Raw genomic sequence first — 21,990 nt, 5'->3', positions numbered from 1 at the left:
CTTTTTCACGTCGTGTTTTCATAGTTCAAAGACCACGTCGCTTTTAAAGAATTCTGGCGGGACTCTTTTTTCGCGAGAGAAGTTCTCCTAAATTCGACCGATTTATTGGAACAATAATGTCTAGACCGCGGTCGCGGTCATATCTTTCCGTGACATGTTTCGTATCGCACAGATGCAACAAATCTTTGTCGCTACAGAATCCTCGTTAACGACGCTGGAAAGTGGCATTGAGATTGGACTTTATGTTTGTTAAAAACCTGGAAGCTTCAAACGGTTGCTATTAGCAATCCGAGTAATTTAATTACGTTGGATTCAACGTTACAAAATTCATCCTCGATTATCCGCATTACCGTGAGTTCTACTGGTTATTTCTAACGTTCCAGCTACACGTCGTAAAATTACATCGCGAATAAATAAATGGCTAACAGTTTGAACGATCGAACGTCTCAATAGCGATGATCGGCATCCAGCAACCAGGCAGACGAGAGTTTAATTCTCTGGTTGGTTTCCTGTCCATGCAACATTAAGCAGAGCCCCACTGGTTGCACATTTCTTTATCGTCGTCCGTCGAGTGACAGTAAAAGCTGGCCTGGGTTATCGGAATGACACTTCGTTACAGCCGAACGAGGTCGCCGGCAGTCTACTTACTCTCTTGCTATTTCTTATTGCAACGAGAACGGATCAAGTGTTCGCCGTAAAAAAGATTTGCTGGGAGCACAAGGATTTCTTTCAGCCGGTTAATTTATTAAAATGTATCGGAAACGTTTTCGTCGAGGTGAGGAGCAGCCAATTTAAATTCCTTCCCGCGAATATCTTGTTGCGACCGCGTCCTTTCACGGACGATTATTTCCTTAATTTCGATCAAGATACGTGTATATATATATTCATTTGTTTTAATAAAAATCTTCACCACGCAATGCTACCCTAATTAACACTAATTACCCGAGTGATCGAATCGTGAGAACTGGAGTTTCTCGAAAAGCTTGGGGAGAATAAGAAACGTACAAATGTTAACAACTGTAACACCTCGCAATTGTTTATTCAGAAAATTTTCGTTCATTGGTACAACCGTTTGTAATCGTAGTTTCCACTCTCATCCTATGCAACTAATTAACACGATCACACTTGTGCGAAATGTCAAACGTGCATCTGTTTTTTTTCGGTGCATGTTAATTATTTTTTCTCGCTTGTTTCGTAACGTGGAATATCACTGCAAATCGTACTACGTAAATGCATTTTACACGAATTTTAATTTGTACCAATTGACATGATCACAGCCAGTCATTGCAATAAAGGAACATAGGATATGCAATGAAAAATGATCAAATCGAATCTTGGCGCGATAGATCCTCGGAGCAACCATTCACTTCCGCAGTGTATTCGATAAAAAAGTGAAAACCACACTACGGTCATTTTAATCGTAGTGATTCAACTCGCAATATCAATATTTTATTAAAAATCGAGACTATCAGCTGTCGGTAGACTATCAGGCTGATATTCTGCAGGTAATCTGAAATATTTTAATCAATACTGTACCGATAAAACCAGCACGAACGATCACTGTAGCATAACTACCGGAGTTAAATTTTTTGTTACCTATTTAAAAGCCATCCTAGCGCGCAAACTGCGTCTCGAATGTCGATCAGGGATTCCTCGATTACGTTTCTAGACATTCAAAGATGAGGATCGAGAACATCTAGATTCGTTCGTGTCTCCGAGAATACGCCAGTGCGGTTTAACAGACGTTAAAGTTCCTCTCGATTCCTCCCTTCTGCGAAGATTACCGCGATTAACCGCTATCGAGGGATCGATCTTGAAACAGGAAAGCGGCGGGGAGCTGGTAAAAGGAAAAAGGAAGACGAAGAGTCGAGCAGATGAAGAGAAAGACAGATGCTAAGGATAAAAGAGAGAGGGACGAAGAAAGATGCGCGAAAAGATAAGGGAGTACACGTCGCCTCGAGTTGCATTCGTTCGATTGTCCTTTTTAATTAGCCCCCGATCTGTTGGTAGCCGACCAGGTACGTCGACCAGGCTCGGAGCGTGTCTTCTTAATTGTTAATGGGAGTTACGCCCATTCGGGACCTCCGGAACGAGTTTCGATCGAGTTGCTTGCTTCGTGCTCGATCGAATGGAAGCAGAAAGCTCGTCGCTTCAAAAATCCCAAAAATGTTTGCCCGATGTTCGGGAGTGACGAAACAACTTTGGGCCTAATCAATTCCGTTCCGCAATTTGTACTCCTCTGACATTATCGCGGCTTCCAATTTTTTCGGTCAGCATTCGTTCAAGAATTTTTCAGAAATATTTGCTGATTTTTTGTCAAATTCAGCTCACTGAATTTTAACATAATTTTAGAAATATCTAAATCTTCGCATTTCTCAAATTGAGTTATTAAATTTCCAAAACAACTTTCGTATTTCTTAAATTTTTGAAGGATCGTTCACAAGAACTATGAAGGAGGTAATCCGCTTCTCATTTCTTTAAAATGCTGCCACTAATCGACCTGCTGCCAATTATGTCTAAGAAAGCTAACGTAAAAAGTTTATCTTAAATGTCCGGAAGGTAATGACGCGATTAGGTTGTTCTGGTCGATCAAAGTAGCTCTTGAAACGACACGATGTCTTTCGAGCAACATTACCGTGCAAAATGCCAGACGATGATCTTCCAGTCCCTTCCCCCTTCGTCCTCATAATCGTTTTGTTAAAACTTCACGCAACAACAGGGGCTGCAATATAAATCAATGCAGGCGCGATATTAATACGAGATTGCATCAATTACTCTTGTTTATTGTTTTGTTATCGAGTTTAATCGAATCTTGAAAGGGCTTTGGAACGTCTACATTGGATCTGGTTTATCTTATCGCGGGTACAAATTGCATTTAGAATGCATAAAAGGCGCATGTTCGATTGTACGCTTTGGAGTTCCACAGATAAGTGAAAATGGTAAAAATTAGTAGCAGGAACGAAGTGTACGATTGAGAACTTCTGCAAGTTTCAAACAGTATAAATTCTAATTTTACAAAACATTGAAAAGTTGTAAAAAATACTCGTAAACTTTGAAGTTTCACCGGTAATAACATTCTCTGAAATAATGTACGTGCTCCGGTTTTTATTCCCGTATCACGGTTCAGTAAAATAATCAACTAGGAAAACCACAGAATTATTATTATCAGGAAACGACAACTCGTACACTAACATTATACAATGTATGATTTAAATTTTTGTCGTAATAATAACGTTTTAACAAGTTTGAAATTGATACCGTCAAAGCCCTTTCACAAGGGAGAGTAAAATTGTTACTCACTAAGGTGACTGACTGTCGGCTGCGAGGCGACCACAAACATTTTTCTGTGCGACGGGAAAAACTCCGATGTCGGGATTATACTTATCGATATCTCGTTCTGGTTGCTTCCTGGCGGACTACCATGATCGTTTCGTCGATTGTCGTGTGTGCTGTGTCTTAATGGTACACCTTGAATAGTATGTCTGCAATTACTGACTATATAGCTGCTCACCTAGTTTCAAAAAGGAATCAAAAAGCCCCTTAGAAAATTAACGATCGAACAGAAAACTAGAAGAACATGCTACATCGTTTCTACTGATACGACAAACAGACGTAAACAACACGACTTGTCACTTTTTCTTAATTTTCGTGATTGATTTTACTTCATAAAATTTACTTCCTCAGATTTTTATTAGCTTTTGCACATCGATCTTCTTACATAGAAGTATGTGTTACAGCATTGTTTAAATTATCGTTGGTTTAATAACGTAATGATTTTTCCAAGTGCAAAAGCTTGTCGGAATCTGGGAGCAAATAAAAATGGACGTAACTAGGATTAGCTTAAAGAAAATTGCAACGTGGGTCAAGTTTCTCAATCTTGATCATAGAATATTTCGTATGAGTATTTATTTCTTGGGTCAGTATATTTGGGACCACCTTGGGCCTCGCCTAGTTACGCCAAGTGGTTACAAGTGGTTTCCTGTAAGATCATCGCTTCACGATGGCTTACCGAAGATATGATGAAAACAACGAGTAACGCAACGCCTAGCCAAAAGTACCAGGCTTCCCAAAAGTGTCGTGGCGGCCGTCTTTGTACCAGCAGACAACACTGAGAATTGCAACAACAATACAAGCAATATTTATCTGGGGTGCACGCGTACGGTTTAATCGTTTCAATGTCTTCGGTGCCGTTTTTCAGGGCCACGTTACATTCGTAATAAAGCCGGGCCATATCGTTAATCGCGCATGGTGCGAAAGCACGCTACGAAAATGGCTCTATTAAGACTAAAAAGTAGCGAAGAAACGAGACGTCGCGCGAATCGATCAAGCGGCATCGAGTCACGAACAATCTAAAAAAAATCTTGTTATTTTCGGGATGCATAACGCCGTCGGCGCCACTTAATTTACCACGCCAGACACCTGTTCCCCTTACTTACCGGGTTGATGACACACGACAAACACGCGAAATGCCCTATCTCATTCGCTTGCTTTTTGATTTTTCGTCTGGTCTCGAAACGACGGGAAACCTTTCAAACGCGACCACGTACCCGGCGACGACTGTTTTGTCTCCCATTTGTCCGTTCGGTCTTATCACCGGCTGAACACTGGACAGGCTTGAAATAATCGATAGAACGAGCTTGCGATGTCCTTATTCACACGCGACTTCTGATCGATACGGTAAATTGACCGAGTTTATAACTCTGGAAAATTGCGCTCGCCAAACATAGCATCGACCGCGATTCCTCTGTGTCTTTACACAGTTCTAGTTCCAAAAAATTGGAGAATTTCAAACAAACCCGTAGATTAAGAAATTTATTATTAAACTTTTGGATAAAATACAAATTTGTACAGTAGATAATCTAGCTAGGTGAAACGATACAGCAGACAGAATGAAAGTATCGTACAGTTTCGAGTGGTCGAACTGGTCGGAATGATAAATAAAGAGGTAAAATTAATATTGATTCGAATCATGCGGCGGTGGGGGTGGAGGTGGACCTCTCGGTGGGAAAGGTGGTCGGAATTGCGGAGGTGGAGGCGGTGGAGGGCCACCTTGAGACACCGGAGGAGGCGGTGGATGCCTCCAAGTAGGTGGTGGTCTCGGTGGTGGAGGTTGAAATTGCCCAAATTGCGGGGGTGGAGGTGCTCCGGTAGAAGAAGGAGGCGGAGGTGGAGGGAACTGTCCTTGAGGTGGTCCGCTGACGCCCCAATGAGGTGGTGGTGGCGCCATCATTCTTGGCGTCGTTTGTTGTGCTTGTGACGTAGGGACAGGCATCGGTGGTAACGGAGGTGGCATACCAGGTGGTAAAGGAGGATGCGTTGCCATTGACATTGGAGGCAACGGAGGCGGAGGGATACTTGCCGGAGGAAAACCACTGGATGGCGGAGGTGGTACGGGAGGTGGTGGTGGGTGACCCATCGGTGGTCCTGGGGTTGACGGGGGTGGCGGAGGTGGTACCACCATACCGTGATGCATCACATGATGCTGAGGATGATGAGTTGTTTGATGAGTCGCTGCACTCGAATTAGGAATAGGTGGTGGCGCTAATGGAGGAGCGTCTGCGAACAGTTGATGAGGTCTGTCCGCTTGACTTAGCGGATTCTGAGCAGCTAGCAATCGTTCTGCTGCACTGCCGTGTCTTTCTCCTTTGGCGTCGCGTTTGAAGGCATAGGATACGGAAATCGGTCTGTTACACAAGTATTGGCCATTCATGGCTTCTATACTGGCATCGGATGCGTCGAACGAGGCGAAGTTTATGAACGCAAATCCTTTTGAATTTCCTGTTTCTGGATCTCTCATTATCTGTAACAAAAATTTGAACATGGTAGATTAGTATATATTCACAGAATGTCTATAGTTAGTTAGTGCATTGTAGATTTTTATATATTTATGATGTCTCCTGCAAACTTTACCTTTGGTGTCTGTAGTATAACTCCAAATGCACTGAAGGTATCATACAGTAGCTTCTCATCAACTTCAGGATCAAGATTTCCAATAAAAATATTAGCTCCAACATCTAGGTTCTTCTGATGAGCACTTGCTTTGTTAACTCTTATAGGTTTCCCATATAATTTGATCATATTCATTATCTTGATCGCATAGTCTGCATCCTCTTCTCCCATAAACTCTACAAATCCATAACCTTGATGCATCTGAGTCACCCTGTCTTTAGGCATGTGGACATTGACTGAAAATACGTGAAATAGATTTTAATAGAAAATCTAAAAGCAATAGATATTAGTTTTTAGACTGTGTTAATCGCTTACCCACTGGTCCTGATTGGACAAACAGTTCCCACATAAGGGACTCTGTAACTTTGTCATCCAAACCACCAACGTATATTGTAGCATCTGAAAATATAAAGATTTTATTTAAAACCTTAATAACTAATAGATACTGGGTAGAAATTTCTTATTGTTAGTTGTTGAAGTGCATACAGTGTTTATGTCCACATAACCTAACACATCACAATACTTTCAATTATATTGTTTCACAAAATAAATTTACTACAATAATAATAATTATAGATGTATTACAATTAAAGAAAAAGATGCTAAAATGTTATAATAGATATTTTGAGCGTAAATTTACCTTGATTACGTTCGGCTATAGGACCGGCCGCCATGCTTATTACTAGTTTGAGAGTTCCAACATGTTTATGTGGTATGGTAAACCTGATATCTAAAAGTCACTAAACCATTCTATTGCCCAAGATATTCAAACTTCAATAATTGTGAAATGTAATAAATGAACACGTCCGTGCAAAAGCAACATATTTCAATTTATTTGAACATACTCATATTAACATAAACAACAACAAATTATTGTACAATTCTGTAAACAAATATACAATGAAATACCCTTGAAATATTGGTTGTTCAAGTAGCACTGGGTCCTGGAGCTTCTTGAGTTGCTAAAATAAATATTTTGATGAATCATTTTGCTTATATATTATGATTCATAAAAACAACTTACCTTTATAAGAGTACTCCAAAGCAGTTGCTATAGTTCTCATATCACCTTCTATACTACGTGCCCAGTTTTCAGCATCACCAATTTCTTTCAATGCGCTTGAAAAGGCTTCCACCAAATTTAACCAGGATTGTGTCTGTTTTGCAAAATTTGTTGCACTATGCTGTAACTGTTTTGCTTCTGCGTCCAATTTCTTTTGATTCAAATATGCTTGGGCTACCCTGTATTATAAAATATTTATTTGACAATGCTTGTACCATTGAATTTTTTTATCATTCATTACTTACCCTACATTTAGGTGGTCAACTAAAGCCTGTGTTAAATTACTTGCAGCTTGTACAGCTTCTTTCCTTTTTTGTTCTGCCAAAACAACATTACATTCAACAACAATTTATGCCCATAATACATTTGCAGACAAACAAAACTGTCTAATCATACCTTGTCTCTCCTTCCTTGCTGCTTGTTTACTTTGATGCTCCTTTACAATTGTAGACAACATTTTTGCCAATAAATAAATACAATAATTTGTAAAGCACTGACTTTTACAGGTTATATGTACAAAAGTACTAGACTTATTCCTCTTTAAAAATCTAGAAGGAATATCATGTTTTCACTTAGGGTATGCTATTGAAGTAAGCGTATTGTTTACAGCAGTTTACTCACAATTGGATGCTTTGTTTTGCTTATTGATCAAGGGAAGTTTATCTGGTAATGTGACATTTTTAGTGTCAAAGTTTCTTGTGAACTTGCCTTAATATATCACAGTGAGGATAAGCATTGTAACCGTATCATCTTATGAGTTAGGCTAATAGTTAAAATATCGACCAATAAACAATGGGTTACATATCGGTTACATAGTATGTTCTGATAAATGATGTATCATTTTGCCAATCAATGATTGGACAGAACAGTAAATACAAAAACAAACATTTGGATAAAAAGTTCTTCGTCAAAAGATTAGTGTTCGCCAGTAGATGGCGGTGTACACGAATTTTTTAATTTCTAGTATACGGAGTAACGAGTATGGCGACTAATTCTGGTTAGTGTGAAGTTTACCTGTTGATAATCGAATCGAATTTGACTGAAAGGAACGTCGAAAATTATTCCAATTGCAACGGGCCGAATTGCCTTCTGCAAACAACTTGCCGAGTACAACATTCTGCTCTAATGAGGTGGTCAACATTTTCATACAAAACAAGTGTAACCAAACGATGTACCAGAATCTCAAGAGTTCGAAAATTAGAAAAGACGTGTTGCCATTATTTATACATCTAGCATAAGTTGCTGGATAATGGTAGCAAATGCACTGTGAAGAATCTGATAATTAATGTTTTGTCAAAGTTTTCATTCACGTGCAACGAGATAATTAAAAATGTAAAGTAATTGCTTCGCATACCCAAGTAATTAACTCTCTCTGTTTTTCTTTGGGAAAGAGTGCTTCAAAAATTTCATATGAGAGAATGGCAATTCGCATTACATTAGAATGTGGTCACGCATCCATGTTACGTATGCGTACCACTCCTCAGGGTTATACTCACGACTGGGAAGTGTTTGTGAGGGGTATCGATAATGCTGAAATACATCACTATGTGGAAAAAGGTAAATATACCTTTGGGTGAATACTGTTTACTCGTGGGTATGAAGTAAATCGTGTTTCACCATTTTGTGCTTCAAATTTTAGTGGTTTTTCAATTACACGAAACATTCTCAAAACCAAAGAGGGTCCTGAAAGAACCACCATTTGTGATAAAAGAATCTGGGTATGCTGGTTTTGAGATCCCCATTCATATTTATTTAAAGAACAAGGAGGAAGGTACCAAAAAGATAGAAATTTTATACGACCTTGATTTGCAACCAAGTGGTCCTGCTATCACAAATGTCACAAGGCATACAGAAATAATTAATAATCCTTCGGATGAATTTAGACGGAAACTATTAAAGGGTGGTGGCGTAAGTATATTTTATTTTAATTCATATAGGTATATCATTTTGGATAGTTTATAAAAGACATTGTATAAACAGGTTGTCGTGACGGGTTCCGAAAATTCGATCGAAAAGAATGAAACCAAAACTCCAGCAATGCTTGGTAAACCAAAATTGAGCGGAAGCGACTCGAAAAAGCACAAAAATGTGGAGTCAAAAATGTCAAATTCGTTTGCTGAACTGTTTGGAACTCCCTTGAAACCCACGAAAGTTTCCCAGGATGTCAAGAAGCCTGCACAGCCGGAGAAATCATCGGCTTCCAAATCGTTAGTTGCACCCGAGAAGTCCGATAAGGTGGATAAATCTAAGCTTAAGGATAGTCCTCATAAAGATAGTAAGAAAGACAAAGTGGATGACAAGAAGGATAAGAAGACCAGAGATCAATCGAAAGAGAAAAGTCGTAGCAAAGAGAAATCAAAAAGGCCTGCTAGTCCGACAAATAAGAGTCATTCGAGTCCTTCGAATAAGAGACCCCCATCGCCTCCCCCAGCTCCGTTGAAGAGACCACCGAGTCCTTCTCTTCCTCCAGCGAAGAGGCCAGCTTCTCCAAAGGCCAAGGAGAAGGAGTTGAAAAAGCTAATCGTGGAGAAAGAGAAGGACAAAACCAAGGAAAAAGATAAGTCGAAGGACAGCTCGAAGAACGTCGCGGATTCCTCGAAAAGCGAAAAGAAAAAGGACAAGAAAAAGCACAAGGAAGATCGCGACAAGGAACGGAAGGATAAGTACAAAGAAGGCGAACGATCCGCCTCGAAGGAGTCCGTAAAGATAAGCGAGAAGAAGAGCGATAAACCGGAGAAATCGGAGAAACCCGAGAAGGAGAAGAGCCAAGAGTACAAATCGGCGAAAGAGGGCAGAAAGTCGCCGAAACCTCCCAAGGAGAACGAGAAACCAAAGGAAGAGAAATTGTTGAAGACTGAGAAGTCGGAGAAGCCTGAGAAATCCGACAAAACGAAAGATGGCAAAAGCGAAAAGGACAGACAGAAACATAAACACAAGAAGAGGGATAAGAAGGACAAACGGGATAGTAGTAAAGACAGGGAGAAGAAGGAGAAACGCGAGAGAATAAAGTCGTCGTCCGAGAAACAAAATAACGTGCCTAACTTATTGGTAGAGATGCCGGAAAGGGATAGCAGCGACTCGGCACCATCCGTGGACGACGATTCCTTCACGGAATCGAAGTTAGCGCCTAACGTTAAAAAGGAGGTGGAGAATCAGACGGTATCCACTCCTCCCACGGAAATGGCGAAACCGCTGTCACCCGCGATGCCACCGGATATCAAAAAGGAGAAGGTAGATCGAAACAAGAAGGAGAAACCGAAGGGAAGCAAAGGCGAAGAGAAGGAAACTCGAAAAAGGAAACGGAGGAGCGAAAGCAAAGGCGACGAGGAGCACGTGGTTAAAAGAGAGAAGGACAGAGGTCATTCTACGTCTCCTCCTTTGGAACCAGTCTCTTCGAGTCAATCACCGGTCGTGGTGGATCAGGAAACGGTCCACCCGGCGAAGGATAAGGAGGATCGTAATGCGACTGAACAGATAGTAGAGAAAAGTGCGGAGATGGAAGCGGAACAAGTGGCTCCTGATTCGACGAACAGCACCCTGGTAGACTCGGATCTGGGAGAACCACCGGTGTTCTCGGAGGACTACGTGTCTCAATTGAAGGACTTGCAACAGAAGATTATGACGTTGCAGGATAACCAAGAGTTACAGCGAGTTGTTCAGGTAATCGCGGAGACGGGTCAGTACGAGATCACGAAGAAGACGTTTGACTTTGACCTGTGCGCCCTGGATCGTAGAACGGTGCAGCGCCTGCAACAGTTCTTCGCGTCGTGACCGTCTGTAGCCTAAATCATGACACATCCATCGTTATTACATATTATTAATCTATGTATTAAGTCACTAAGTTATTTGAGCTTACAACGGATACTTTCAATATTAATATGAGTCATATATATATATATGTATGTATACATAGGACCCCAGAAAGATTCGCAGATATATCCATTGCCGTAACTAGCACCTTCATCTGGGGTGGCTCTTTAGTTTTATTTATAGTTTTAAAGTTCCACATCAGGTATGACCAAGTGGCTTAGTGGGGATTTTTAAATTTCATCCTTTGGAAACTGGGGGATCTAGAAATTGGACAATTTAGGAATCTGTTAATTGGAAGTTAAAAGTCTGAAGATATCCTAATTTCTAAATAAAGTACATCCGTACTATAGTTTAGGTGGGGAGACTCATCCTGGTTCCTATCTAGTTACGCCAATGGCTACACCTCCTTAACGAAAAGAGAATAGGAGTTGGCTTTCGTCTGGGCATATTGTTCGATCTGTCGTGTATTTTTCGTTTCATTCGTCGACCAGTCACTTTTGGTTGCGTTACAGCGGTACGCAGACGATTTTGTATAGAAAACAAGAATTCTTTGTACGAATCGTGAGACACGCGGCATTGTTTTTTTTTTGTAAGTCAGGATTCTTCGACGTTTCGAGATTAGTTTATTTTCTGACATTCTTACAGGTTTGCAGCGTACGTTATTTTTGTTATTTTGTACATAGATAATATACATATAATCTGTATAAAGCACAGATTTGGAATTGTACATTTTAATCCTGTAACATAGAGAATTTTTTACCAGTTTCTCTGAGGAACATCGGAACATGGTCTACAGTGCATTTATTCGTGTTATGTGGACACAGTATATGTATATGTATATATATACGTATATACATGTATTTGATTTCTTGTATTATAAATATTAAAAAAAGTTACGTTGATTTCTACGGTAATCGGGGTCGTTTGAGAATTTTGTGCATCACATTGCCTTGTAACATAGATATATTCTTGATATCTCGTGGAGGATTTAACGTGGGTTCGGCTATCTGAACCATAGAAAAGAAAAGAAAAAAAAAGAAAAAAAAATACGAAAACACCTATTATATTTATTGATATTTTCATACGCGTCGTGATTAATATAAGAGCGAGCAAATCGATCATTTGATAATTTATATCTGTTGGTAAACGTCGACGTACTTTTTGTATTGTACACGTAACACTTGTATAACGAAGTAGATCACCGTTTGTGGTCTAGTAAAATGCAAAAACTGAAAAAAAGCAACACATATTTCACACGCGACGATCGTATATACTATGCAACGTTTTTATTTACTTGTACAGAATAATCCATAAGTATTAACAGCGACTTTGTGGTCGCTGGTATTAAATTGAATAGAATAGTTAAAAAAGGGTAAGCAACATTGACACGTTACGGGAAACAGAATAAGGGATGCTTTTATACTTATTTTCGAGTCATTGTTCATTACTTTTCATTTAAACACGTGTCGATGTGTTTCTCTTAATGTGATGCATTCGGGTTGTGTTCGTTTAAAACGAAAGGATGAATGTTCCATATCGCTGAAAAAGAATCATGTACCGCGCAAATTAGATATTCGGTTCGCACCCTTTAAATGTACGGAGGAAGATAAACCATATTTTATTCTTTGCTGTCGTGTAAAATACATCATAGAACGATCACGATGTTGCGTGCAATTGATACACCAAATAGTCTAATGTTTTTTGATAACGTTATCTTATAAATAATGAAAATTGTACATTAGATAAGTACTGTGGTAGTTTGTATAGTTTTTGCAGAAAGTTATTTATTATACTCGAGAGAAACAATACTTTGAATGTCGATCAAAGGAACTCGAAGATCGTCAAGGAGACGCTAATTAATGCAGTAGACTCCCGGTTATATTGCCAGGAGACGAGCGGACAATTCGGAAGTTGGCAATATATCGAAACTTTCGGCTGTATAACGCGACAACGTATAACGCGATTTGACCTTCTGTGTTCGGCAGTTTCCGTGAATGCTCGTGTCCTACGGTGGGTGAGGAAGCACCCAATTGCGTTAAAGTCAATACAAAAATTGCAGTATAACAAGAGTCTACTGTATACTCGAAATGCAATATTTTCTTTGCATTGCTCGTCTCGCCGATCGTTTCCTACGACATTCGAACGACGCTTTGCCAAAACTGTAGTAACATTAATTTTTCAATGTTACGGGCAGGAGATTGTGATTAGAAATTCGAGATCGATCGTTGAAACGTTTTATTCGTTTGCGAAGCAAAAATATCCAATTCCACGAAGTCTGTACCGTTTCTATTGATTTCCTTGAAATCGCGACACCATTATGCTATAAATCAAAGAGAGTCTTTTGGAGAGCAAGGGCATTACTGGAAACTGCAGGACAGTTGCATTATTATACTTTATCGGAACCATTGGATAATTCAGCATTGTTACGTCAATTAACAACAGATTTTTCGAAGAGAAGCGAAGCTTCTTTTGCATTATTTTCTTTTAACAATAGAAAGTTTTAGATACTCCGTTTCGTAGACTACATTTGACCTTTCGCGTCAAGAGATACATTTGCAATTTTATCACTAGCGTGATAGCGTATTACGCGACGTGGTGCAGTTTTAGCAACGATAACGTTAACGAGAGATTTTCTAGTAGAATGTTATTGCATTATCATGTCCGTTGTTTTTTATCGTTAGAAATTTTTTTGATACACGTACGCGGATACGTCTTCGTACTTTTTTGAATGTGTGTGCGTGAGCTATAATTTTCACTTTTATTTTTGTTTCCTAGACACTACATGTTTTACAGACGAGATATTGTATATTTGTTTGTTTATCTGTTTGTTTGTTGCATGCTCGAGTTTCGATTAGGCGTTAACTTTCTTGTGGAGTGTCGTATACGTGTCCGGATTGGCTCGTATCGAAGTCATACACGATTACCGAGCGTTTGATAGACTAATTGTATAAAGAATGTGCACAATTGCGCGAACCGGGAGATTAACCGAGGATTGTCACTGATATGTACATAGTAGATAACGAATAACTGCGTATAATTAATCATGACCTACGAGAATATAGTACAAGACAGTACTCCTGAATTGATATGCCATTCGGTGTACATTTATACGTTCAGTGTACATTTAATGAGTACCTTTGGTGATTAATAAACATCTCATATAACTGTGCCTCCATCAAACATGCATTACGATATTCTACGAACTTTATCAAGCTAAAAATTACTATCCGAATTGCAAAAATTTTACTTTTTTCAAAACGCTCTCTGTCGTTGCTCTATCTGAGATCTGACGCGTTTAAAAATTTAGACTTCTCTAGAAAAATGTTACCACATAGTGTGCCAATTTTAAAAACATCTGGTCAAAAGCTTCATATTTGTATCTGCACCTTACCTTTGTCCTTTTTTACTTGCAATTTCTATTAAAAATTTCGATGCTGAATACATTGAAAATATTGTTAATTTCTTTTGAGAACAGGAATCGAGTCGCTACTGCTACTCCACGACTGGTGAGTTGTATATTTTATTTCTCTGTATTAGTTGATTCAACATTAAAATTACCGTGAATTGAAACAACATTAACATTTCATTGCAACATTTTATTAGCGTAAAATTCGATTTATCCACATCAAAGAATCTTGCCAATTATCGCCAAACAGTGTTAGATTCAAATATTTAACGTTAAAATATATTATAAATTTAAAATTTGTTACAACAAAAAGAAGACTTTTCTTTAACCTTCAACTATCGATGCACAGAAATTGTGAAACACAGGGCCAATTTAATTTATAATTTATCAATTCAGCACTTAATTCGATACTCACCTTTTCCAGAAAAATGAAAAATATCGTTGAAGGTGAAAGCTTTCCAAATTCTACCACAAAAGCCTGTATAATAACGCATACCATATTACAGCAGTTTATTGGGTCTTGTGTAATATATCGTACAACGGAGTAACAGAGTTAAATTCCTCACGAATCTCTGTACAATTGACCATCATCGCAGTAACATTTGTGCAATTTCGATAAATAATTTCCGATCCCCGCGGTGTCCATTTTGGCCATGCTTCGCCGATCTCGCAACGACAGGTTCTATGAGAGTCCTTCATGCAATACATCGTAGCTCAATCCCCACGCACGGCGTTGTAATTAATATACGAAGCGTAGAAGAAGAAAATGACTTAGTATCCCGCCAATTCGGCGAACGTGGAGTCCATCTCGTCGGCGAGAGACTTGTATCTGTCCTTGTTGATGCCCAACTCGTCTGGAAAAGTTTGCAACACATTTAGTTTTCCTTTCTCGTTTCGTCGCTTTTATCTAATCTGTATCCTACGTATTTTCTACTTCGTTTGCGTGTACTTCACCGATAAACGATTTAGGTGAGTTCAAGTAGCTACTTCAAGTATCAAGAATCTCTTGAGCTCAAAATTCTTATATCTTCAGTGTTACTTAAATTCGATTTAAGTTACAAAACCTTGAACTAAATGCGTATAAGGTTTATCGGTGAAGCATGCGGATACACTACTTATTTTAATGAACCTAAGTCAGGTTTAGAATTAATAAGAATGTAGAATTGATCGACGGCTACTGGAAGGGATGTTAACCCTACGTAAAAAAACGTGAGATTCACGTGAAAGTGATCGGTACTGGTGCAACAGCATTCGTCCTAAAAAAAGCACACTTGCCTCGTGAAAATCTAAGGAAACTGTCGTACAACGTGGTGTATGTCAGTGTGTTGGTACGATGCAAAATTGTCCACGAAGAGCGTGGTGTGAAAGCAAACGTGAGTCGTTAACACATTGTCTCGCGAAGAAAATTACACGCTCGTTAATTCTGTCTGTGGAAATTAGATGTAATTTTCTTCGTAGGTTAATCACATTGCTCATGCAAGAATCGTGAGGTGTGGTATACCTTTGCACAAGTGTAAGGCAAACAGTTTTTGCGAGGGGTTGGCAAATGTACCTGGCGTACGACGGCCCACATAAACGTGCGAAGCTTTTTATTTTATTCGATCGATTTTTATCGTTTCTTTCATTCTGTTAAGCGCCTTGTGTGCTCGTGTATGATACGCGTGTTTCTGTACGCGAATATTAATAAACAATGCCTAACGCGAACGAACATTAATCTGTTCTCGCAAAACTAAGCGAAGCGCAACCGAAGTTCGAATATCAGCGACGATACTCCAGCAGCGAACAGGGAAAAATAAAATTACGAACTGTTGGATAATTGTAAAGATGATTGATCACGAGATCGCGAGAAAAAAGCGAAAGAACAAATCGCTTCAACGAACATAAGACTTTTGTTAAGAGTAAAAAGTTGAAAACACAAAATTTCGAAAGCAGCGGACAAAACGTAGCTGAAGCGGATCTTTAACCAGACAGAAATGTTTCGTGTGAGGGAATAAACGAGTGCTTTTTGGAACGAGTATGAGTGATATTCTCGGTTTCGTTTCTTTTTTTGATTTTAGTAGCCAGAAAGCTCAGAGAATGTCTTGTCCAATTCTTCGCAAATCGTTTTGCGTTTCTCCTTCTGCTGGTGCAGTACGTCTGCAAAGAAAATCAATTCGGGTTGCACGATGAGGTGTTCATTGTCGCGAACATTTCTAATACACTACCTTCCTTAACTCTGTAACTAGGAACTGATTAAACTGATTGATTACTGGGAACGACAGTTGATACTTTCCTTAACATTTCTATAAATCAGAAATTGATCTAAGTTCTTGGAATTTTGAAATTTGCAATTTTGAAACTTTAAGGGCTTTCAAACTTGGTTTGCAAAGGTCAAGCCATAAAAGTTTAGGAAATCGATTGAGATAAAATATTCATTGAATGACCGTTCTATAAACTAGTTTGATAAAACGTTGCTGACATTGCTCGCGATTGGCAAATTGACCACGAATCTTTGGTTCCATTCCAGTGTAAGCGGGTAACGAAAGCGTCGTTGTCATTTTGCCAGATTACATCAGCATTTTGCTTGAATTCAAAATTATCTGAATGCTGAAGCTGTAGAATATTCTGCAGCGATCACAACGTAATGGTTACGATTGGACTCCTGTTCGAACGATGGTATACAAATTTTAACAATATTTTGATTAATTATATCGTTACGAAACCCACCTTCGAGCCTGTCGACCTCCTTCTGCAATTTCTTGACAGTTTTCTCAGCGAACTCAGCTCGGGCTTCGGCCTCCTTTAGTTTCACCGTCAGGGTTTTGAGCTGACGCTTGAATTCTTCCACTCGTTGATTAGCCTGCACGAATTCAATTAACGTAACGAATCCATCGAAGGTGGATCTAACCTAACCTCACCGAAGAGCAACAAATGACTCACCTTTTCTTCGGAAACTTCCAGTGATTTCAAACTGTTACCGACGACCTTCAATTCCTCTTCCAACTCCATGATCTTGCTGCAAAGTTGGAGAAAAGATGATAACGCGTATAACCAATTTTTCGAACAGAAGAAGAAGAAGAAGCTTACGCTTCACCGGATTTGACTCGATCCTCAGCCACTTCCAACTCGTCTTCAACGAAGGCCAGCTTCCGTGATACTTCGTCGGATTTTCCGTCGGCGTCCTCAGCGAGGAGACGCGCCTCCTTCAGCTGGTTCGTCAGCTGATCCATCCTTTCCTCATCCTGCTGTGCTCGGTTTTCCAATACTTTGCACATACTGAAATAATGTTGAGCAAAATTTGACTTCTCAGACTTTCACTAATTGATTTGACACATTTGATACATTGTTGGATTTGGTGCGTTTTAAAACACAGTTGAAACCAAAGGTATTAACCTTTGTTATAAATACTTTGTGATCAGTGTTAAATATAACGGTATTATTATGGGATGAAAATATATTATCAACGTTTGAGAGTTCTCAATATTAACAACACTAGAAATATTGTTAAGAAACTTGACAAATTTACCGGCTGGATTCATCAGCAGCTTGAGAAGCTTCAGCCAACTTAGCAGTGGCGGTGTTCAATCGTTCCTCAGATCTTTCCAAATCCTCTTCGATCAGCTGTACTTTTCGGTTCAAAGCGGCGACCTCGGATTCAGCCTGCAACGAAGGATCCCTTTAAAATCCGTGAAACAGGGAACAGATGATTTTGTGGTTACGAGAAGACGTAAAACTGCGTCACTCTGAGTCATCGATCTCCCAAAAAGAGACTACAAATATAAATAAAACTTCTCCGGGAAAAACTGCGTTGGATCCGATCCAAAATAAACTGGAACGCAGACAGCTGGAGTAGCACGTATCTTTACACGTCAACAGTCATGGGGGTCAACGGTGTTCGGCGTTCATTAGGGTAACTGGGATTTTTGCTCCAAGTGGATCAAGTTTTCTAGTCTTAGTAATTGTGTCGGTGATAATGGATATGGGAACTTTGAATATTTGGGGTTTCGGGGGTTTCATAATTGGGAAATTTGGAAATTAGGGAATTTGGGAATTTGGGAGTCGGGGGATTTGGGAATCGGGGGATTTGGAAATTGGGGGATTCGGGAATCGGGGGATTTGGGAATCGGGGGATTTGGGAATCGGTGGATTTGGGAATCGGTGGATTTGGAAATCGGTGGATTTGGGAATCGGGGGATTTGGGAATCGGGGGATTTGGAAATCGGTGGATTTGGGAATCGGTGAATTTGGGAATCGGGGAATTTGGAAATCGGTGGATTTGGGAATCGGTGGATTTGGAAATCGGTGGATTTGGGAATCGGTGGATTTGGGAATCGGGGAATTTGAAAATCGGGGGATTTGGAAATTGGGGGATTCGGGAATCGGGGGATTTGGAAATCGGGGAATTTGGAAATCGGTGGATTTGGGAATCGGTGAATTTGGGAATCAGGGAATTTGGAAATCGGTGGATTTGGGAATCGGTGGATTTGGAAATCGGTGGATTTGGGAATCGGGGAATTTGGAAATCGGTGGATTCGGGAATCGGGGAATTCGGAAATCGGGCAATTTAGTAATCGGGGAATTTGGTAATCGGTGGATTTGGAAATCGGCGAATTACCGAATCGGGTAATTAATAAGTCTGACGCACTCACGTTGGTCAGAGCCTTCTCCTTCTCCTCAAGGTCCTTGTTAGCCTGTTCCAAAGCTTGTTTGTTGGCTTCAAGATCTCCTTCCACCTGAGTCAGCTTCTTCTGTAATTCGCTAACTTCCTCAAGGACTTTATCCGCGCGCATATTCGCCTCCTTTGCCTGTCCTTCACAGGCATCGGCCTTGTCCATGGCATTGTCCTTCTCAAGCTTCATCGCTTGCATCTTCTTCTTGATCGCGTCCATGGTGGCGAGCTTTTTCTTTTGCCGGCTTCCTTCGAGAAACTATCAAGTTCGCTGAAATTGTCCGGTTTCATTTTATTCAATCTGTCGAACGTTGTACGGGGTTTCTTTGGTTAAATAATAAGGTTTATTATAAGACCATGTTTCTTTTGTGTTTATGGAAATTGTCATATGATCTATAAAGCTGTGTATCATGCAAGCAGTGTGTAGGGTTCAAAGTTATATTATTTCATAAAATCGGGTGGGTGGTTCAGGTAAGTTGGCAGGTGAACCAACATTTTCATTGGTTTCGATTATCAAGGTTGTCAGGTACAGTGCATGGACTATTAGTAAAAAATTGTACTCGTCATCGTGCATTTACCTCATTTCTTCTGAATGTACTCTTCATCACATAACTTTATGACATGTTACTTTATTGTGTCGATAAAACTAACGGTGAGACTAACTGTATCATTTACAATTTTAATTCCAGTTGCATAATTAACAGAAGAGAAACTTTGAAGTCCTCCATTGCTACATCTAATTTAACTACCAATAATAAAAAAGAAACAGAAGAGTCTGACAATCTGATCGTACCAGTCGATGTCGTTCGAAGGGGTTAAAGTTCGTAAAAAGACGTAAGCGTTCAGCGCGCTTCGTCATCGTTCTAACCCTGAAAATAGAGGACATAAAGCAAAGGGGCAGCTTGCATATTTTCACGAATCCCCGCGGGTTCTGCGACTCATAATCCAACGGATGATATCGTTCGGCTTCGGATACACGAAGAGAGAGGCGCATCGTCGCGTCTACGGAAATAGCATCCATAGGCAGGCTCTATAAATATGCGTGGAACGACGAAGAGAGAGGACGGTGGCCGATGTTGAGGCGTGGAGGCCGAAAAGCACGAGCGTAACCCAGAAGAACGGGCTTTACTTGGCCGCCACCGACGACCGACATTCGATCTAACTGCCGCGTATTAATAGCATTTACGAAATCATCGGCCGCCACCTCGCGATCTCGCGATTCGAACTTCTACTCGTTTCTTAACATTCGCGTGATTCTTAGGGCGCTCTAACCCCTTCGATTCATCAATTCACAAATTAGATACTTTATCTTGACGATGACAATCTTGAAGACAAATATCTCATCGCGACTTCCGATATTTTTTCATTTTTACAATGAAGGATAATTTAGTAAGGATATCTTAGTATATTGAAGGATATTTTAATTTTCAATTTAAAGCTGGTTGCAAATTAATTTATTTTGTTATGGAGGTTGCTTGTTCATTTTCGAGGAATTTTATTCGATGGATTATTTGAACGAGGGTAATCAAGCAATGGAAGAAGTACGGGCATCACAGTAATTCAAGGAAAAATAGGGGACTTAAATTAGAAGCGTAGTCTTAGAATTTTAACTGCCATGGTCAATGATAATCTCTGCTTCCTAATTATAAGAAGAAGCAATTTTTTTCTAGTCAACTTCTTAGATTTCCCAATAATTGTGCATACCAAGACCATTTCTACTATAGTAGTTATCATATGCACTTTCTTCACCATCGATTTTCTACTATTTCTCAGACATTGACAACGAAGTTTCATAAAAGCAAAATTGTTTAGTCAGGTGATAAATTTTGATCCCTCTCTAAGGGCCCGCAAATGATTAACGATTGCAATATAGGATTATAGAGGCGTAACATCTCTATTCATAAAATCGATCGTTTGAATGGCAACACATTCGACCTCTTTCAGCTTATAAATAGCACCTGGAACGTTTTGGCATCTAGTTACCCACGAGTGCCAATATGACATCAGAGCAGATCCTCGACAGTTACAGAATTCTTTGACTTCTGGGATTGTGGATATTCAAGTTTTAGTATTGAACACAGAAACGACTGCTACTTACGCCATTGCGTTACGTTAAGCCCAAAAGCAATTTCCTGAAGCGTTAGCAATGCTGTTATTAATTGGCAGCGGTTAGAATATGTTGCAAATTCCGGTCCGATATCGTTGATCTTCCTGCAAAATTTTACAGCTACATGCTTGCTACTTCGGTAAAGTTTTAATCGTTCTAAATATCCCGAGTTGCAATTTAATCGAAAAGGTAGTTGAAATCGCGTGAAACGGCGGTTGAAAATAGCACGCGTAAACGAAACGATTCGATGATGGCAACCGGTTTATTTTTGTCATCTAAGTGGACCACGATATTTCATAGATGATCGAAATTTTTGACTATTGTTAGCGTCAGCTGTTGCAGGGTTAATTCTACTTACAAGCATCGGCAAAGCACAAGTTTAAAAGCTGAAAGATCCCTTATTAAGTTAGTCCACTGTCTCCAAAGGCAAGAATTTTCGAAGCTTGTTAGTTTTTGAAGCAGTGTCTTCTGATAGCTCGGCTTTCGGTAATCGAACACTCTTCTGTCCATTCGATCTCCGTTCTCGGACGCTTTTTCTCCATCGCTGAACGTTCAACACGCCAGAGCTTCCACGTCCACGAGAATCCTCCACGAAAGAACCAACGCACACGTTCGTTCCACACCATCCTTTCACACTCGCGTTGCGTCGTTTCACACCGATTCGCTCGTTCAAAGAGCAGAAACAGCCATCAGAATAGAAGAAAAGCGAACGTTTTTTTGGTAGAACTTGGTGCTGATTCACTTACCTAACTTGAGCGAGCAGAGTGGCGCGAGCGAGTCGAGTGTCCGAGGGTGTTACGAAAAGCTTCTTCTTCTTCAGCGTGATCCGAAACGAAGACGAAGGTGGGGGAGCCCAAAAATGGACCGCCACGGAAACTTTAACGGGGGTGGGGCCCTGAACGTTTATTTTCTGCTCGTGCCTCCTTCGAAAATTTCTCTCACCTTCGAACGAGACTCTGCTAACTGGATCCAGCAATATTCCGATTCGTTTGTCAGCGAACGATAAA

The 21,990-nt window shown here is 39.9% G+C and overlaps 5 protein-coding genes across 6 annotated transcripts; 1 reads left to right on the top strand and 4 right to left on the bottom strand.

The window, feature by feature from the left end:
• Nucleotides 1-1,010: 1,010 nt before the first annotated feature.
• Nucleotides 1,011-4,664, bottom strand: LOC105662735 (uncharacterized). 2 transcript variants are annotated; one of them, XR_013038633.1, is made up of 4 exons: nt 4,010-4,664; nt 3,301-3,511; nt 1,597-2,722; nt 1,011-1,510 (listed from the first exon to the last, which is right to left on the bottom strand). XR_013038633.1 is itself a non-coding variant. In XM_012287588.2 (3 exons), the coding sequence occupies exons 1-3, from the start codon at nt 4,229-4,231 to the stop codon at nt 2,706-2,708; spliced, it is 450 nt and encodes a 149-aa protein (XP_012142978.1). In that variant the 5' UTR covers nt 4,232-4,664; the 3' UTR covers nt 1,011-2,705. The 2 variants fall into 2 exon arrangements, 1 of the variants encoding a protein (XP_012142978.1); XM_012287588.2 differs by having other exon boundaries at nt 1,011-2,722.
• A 135-nt stretch (nt 4,665-4,799) lies between these two features.
• Nucleotides 4,800-6,760, bottom strand: Spx (Spliceosomal protein on the X). The gene is made up of 4 exons (XM_003704193.3): nt 6,590-6,760; nt 6,265-6,348; nt 5,911-6,185; nt 4,800-5,800 (listed from the first exon to the last, which is right to left on the bottom strand). Exons 1-4 carry the CDS (start codon nt 6,621-6,623, stop codon nt 4,952-4,954), a joined length of 1,242 nt encoding a protein of 413 aa, XP_003704241.1. The 5' UTR covers nt 6,624-6,760; the 3' UTR covers nt 4,800-4,951.
• Blos1 (biogenesis of lysosome-related organelles complex 1 subunit 1) lies at nt 6,759-7,543 on the bottom strand. Its single transcript, XM_012287589.2, has 4 exons — nt 7,409-7,543; nt 7,258-7,330; nt 6,974-7,191; nt 6,759-6,911 (listed from the first exon to the last, which is right to left on the bottom strand). The coding sequence occupies exons 1-4, from the start codon at nt 7,467-7,469 to the stop codon at nt 6,877-6,879; spliced, it is 387 nt and encodes a 128-aa protein (XP_012142979.1). The 5' UTR covers nt 7,470-7,543; the 3' UTR covers nt 6,759-6,876.
• On the bottom strand, nt 7,409-21,868 carry Tm2 (tropomyosin 2). Its single transcript, XM_003704196.3, has 7 exons — nt 21,730-21,868; nt 18,857-19,147; nt 17,734-17,867; nt 17,295-17,483; nt 17,148-17,223; nt 16,935-17,067; nt 7,409-15,082 (listed from the first exon to the last, which is right to left on the bottom strand). The coding sequence occupies exons 2-7, from the start codon at nt 19,094-19,096 to the stop codon at nt 15,000-15,002; spliced, it is 855 nt and encodes a 284-aa protein (XP_003704244.1). The 5' UTR covers nt 19,097-19,147; nt 21,730-21,868; the 3' UTR covers nt 7,409-14,999.
• Nucleotides 8,431-14,002, top strand: ear (ENL/AF9-related super elongation complex transcription factor). Its single transcript, XM_003704195.3, has 3 exons — nt 8,431-8,569; nt 8,652-8,920; nt 8,993-14,002. The coding sequence occupies exons 1-3, from the start codon at nt 8,431-8,433 to the stop codon at nt 10,781-10,783; spliced, it is 2,199 nt and encodes a 732-aa protein (XP_003704243.2). The 3' UTR covers nt 10,784-14,002.
• Nucleotides 21,869-21,990: the final 122 nt, after the last annotated feature.

The sequence above is a fragment of the Megachile rotundata genome, chromosome 6 (assembly GCF_050947335.1).
Source record: "Megachile rotundata isolate GNS110a chromosome 6, iyMegRotu1, whole genome shotgun sequence".
In the NCBI taxonomy this organism is placed as follows: domain Eukaryota; kingdom Metazoa; phylum Arthropoda; class Insecta; order Hymenoptera; family Megachilidae; genus Megachile; species Megachile rotundata.
This window is presented reverse-complemented; position numbering and strand designations above follow the sequence as displayed.

Excerpts from the sequence above, each read along its gene's own strand:
- Spx (XM_003704193.3), bottom strand. The coding sequence starts at position 6,623 with ATGGCGGCCGGTCCTATAGCCGAACGTAATCAAG. Across the intron at positions 6,349-6,589 it reads TATAGCCGAACGTAATCAAG|ATGCTACAATATACGTTGGT; the intron begins GTAAATTTACGC and ends TTATATTTTCAG. Across the intron at positions 5,801-5,910 it reads TTATACTACAGACACCAAAG|ATAATGAGAGATCCAGAAAC; the intron begins GTAAAGTTTGCA and ends TTTTTGTTACAG.
- Tm2 (XM_003704196.3), bottom strand. The coding sequence starts at position 19,096 with ATGGACGCGATCAAGAAGAAGATGCAAGCGATGAAGCTTGAGAAGGAC. Across the intron at positions 17,868-18,856 it reads AGGAGAAGGCTCTGACCAAC|GCTGAATCCGAGGTCGCCGC; the intron begins GTGAGTGCGTCA and ends CCTTCGTTGCAG. Across the intron at positions 15,083-16,934 it reads GGAGGTCGACAGGCTCGAAG|ACGAGTTGGGCATCAACAAG; the intron begins GTGGGTTTCGTA and ends AAACTTTTCCAG.
- Blos1 (XM_012287589.2), bottom strand. The coding sequence starts at position 7,469 with ATGTTGTCTACAATTGTAAAGGAGCATCAAAGTAAACAAGCAGCAAGG. Across the intron at positions 7,192-7,257 it reads GTTGACCACCTAAATGTAGG|GGTAGCCCAAGCATATTTGA; the intron begins GTAAGTAATGAA and ends TTTATAATACAG. Across the intron at positions 6,912-6,973 it reads TTTGGAGTACTCTTATAAAG|CAACTCAAGAAGCTCCAGGA; the intron begins GTAAGTTGTTTT and ends TATTTATTTTAG.
- LOC105662735 (XM_012287588.2), bottom strand. The coding sequence starts at position 4,231 with ATGGCCCGGCTTTATTACGAATGTAACGTGGCCCTGAAAAACGGCACC. Across the intron at positions 3,512-4,009 it reads TTGTTTTCATCATATCTTCG|GTGAGCAGCTATATAGTCAG; the intron begins GTAAGCCATCGT and ends TTTTGAAACTAG.
- ear (XM_003704195.3), top strand. The coding sequence starts at position 8,431 with ATGGCAATTCGCATTACATTAGAATGTGGTCACGCATCCATGTTACGT. Across the intron at positions 8,570-8,651 it reads ACATCACTATGTGGAAAAAG|TGGTTTTTCAATTACACGAA; the intron begins GTAAATATACCT and ends TTCAAATTTTAG. Across the intron at positions 8,921-8,992 it reads AACTATTAAAGGGTGGTGGC|GTTGTCGTGACGGGTTCCGA; the intron begins GTAAGTATATTT and ends TTGTATAAACAG.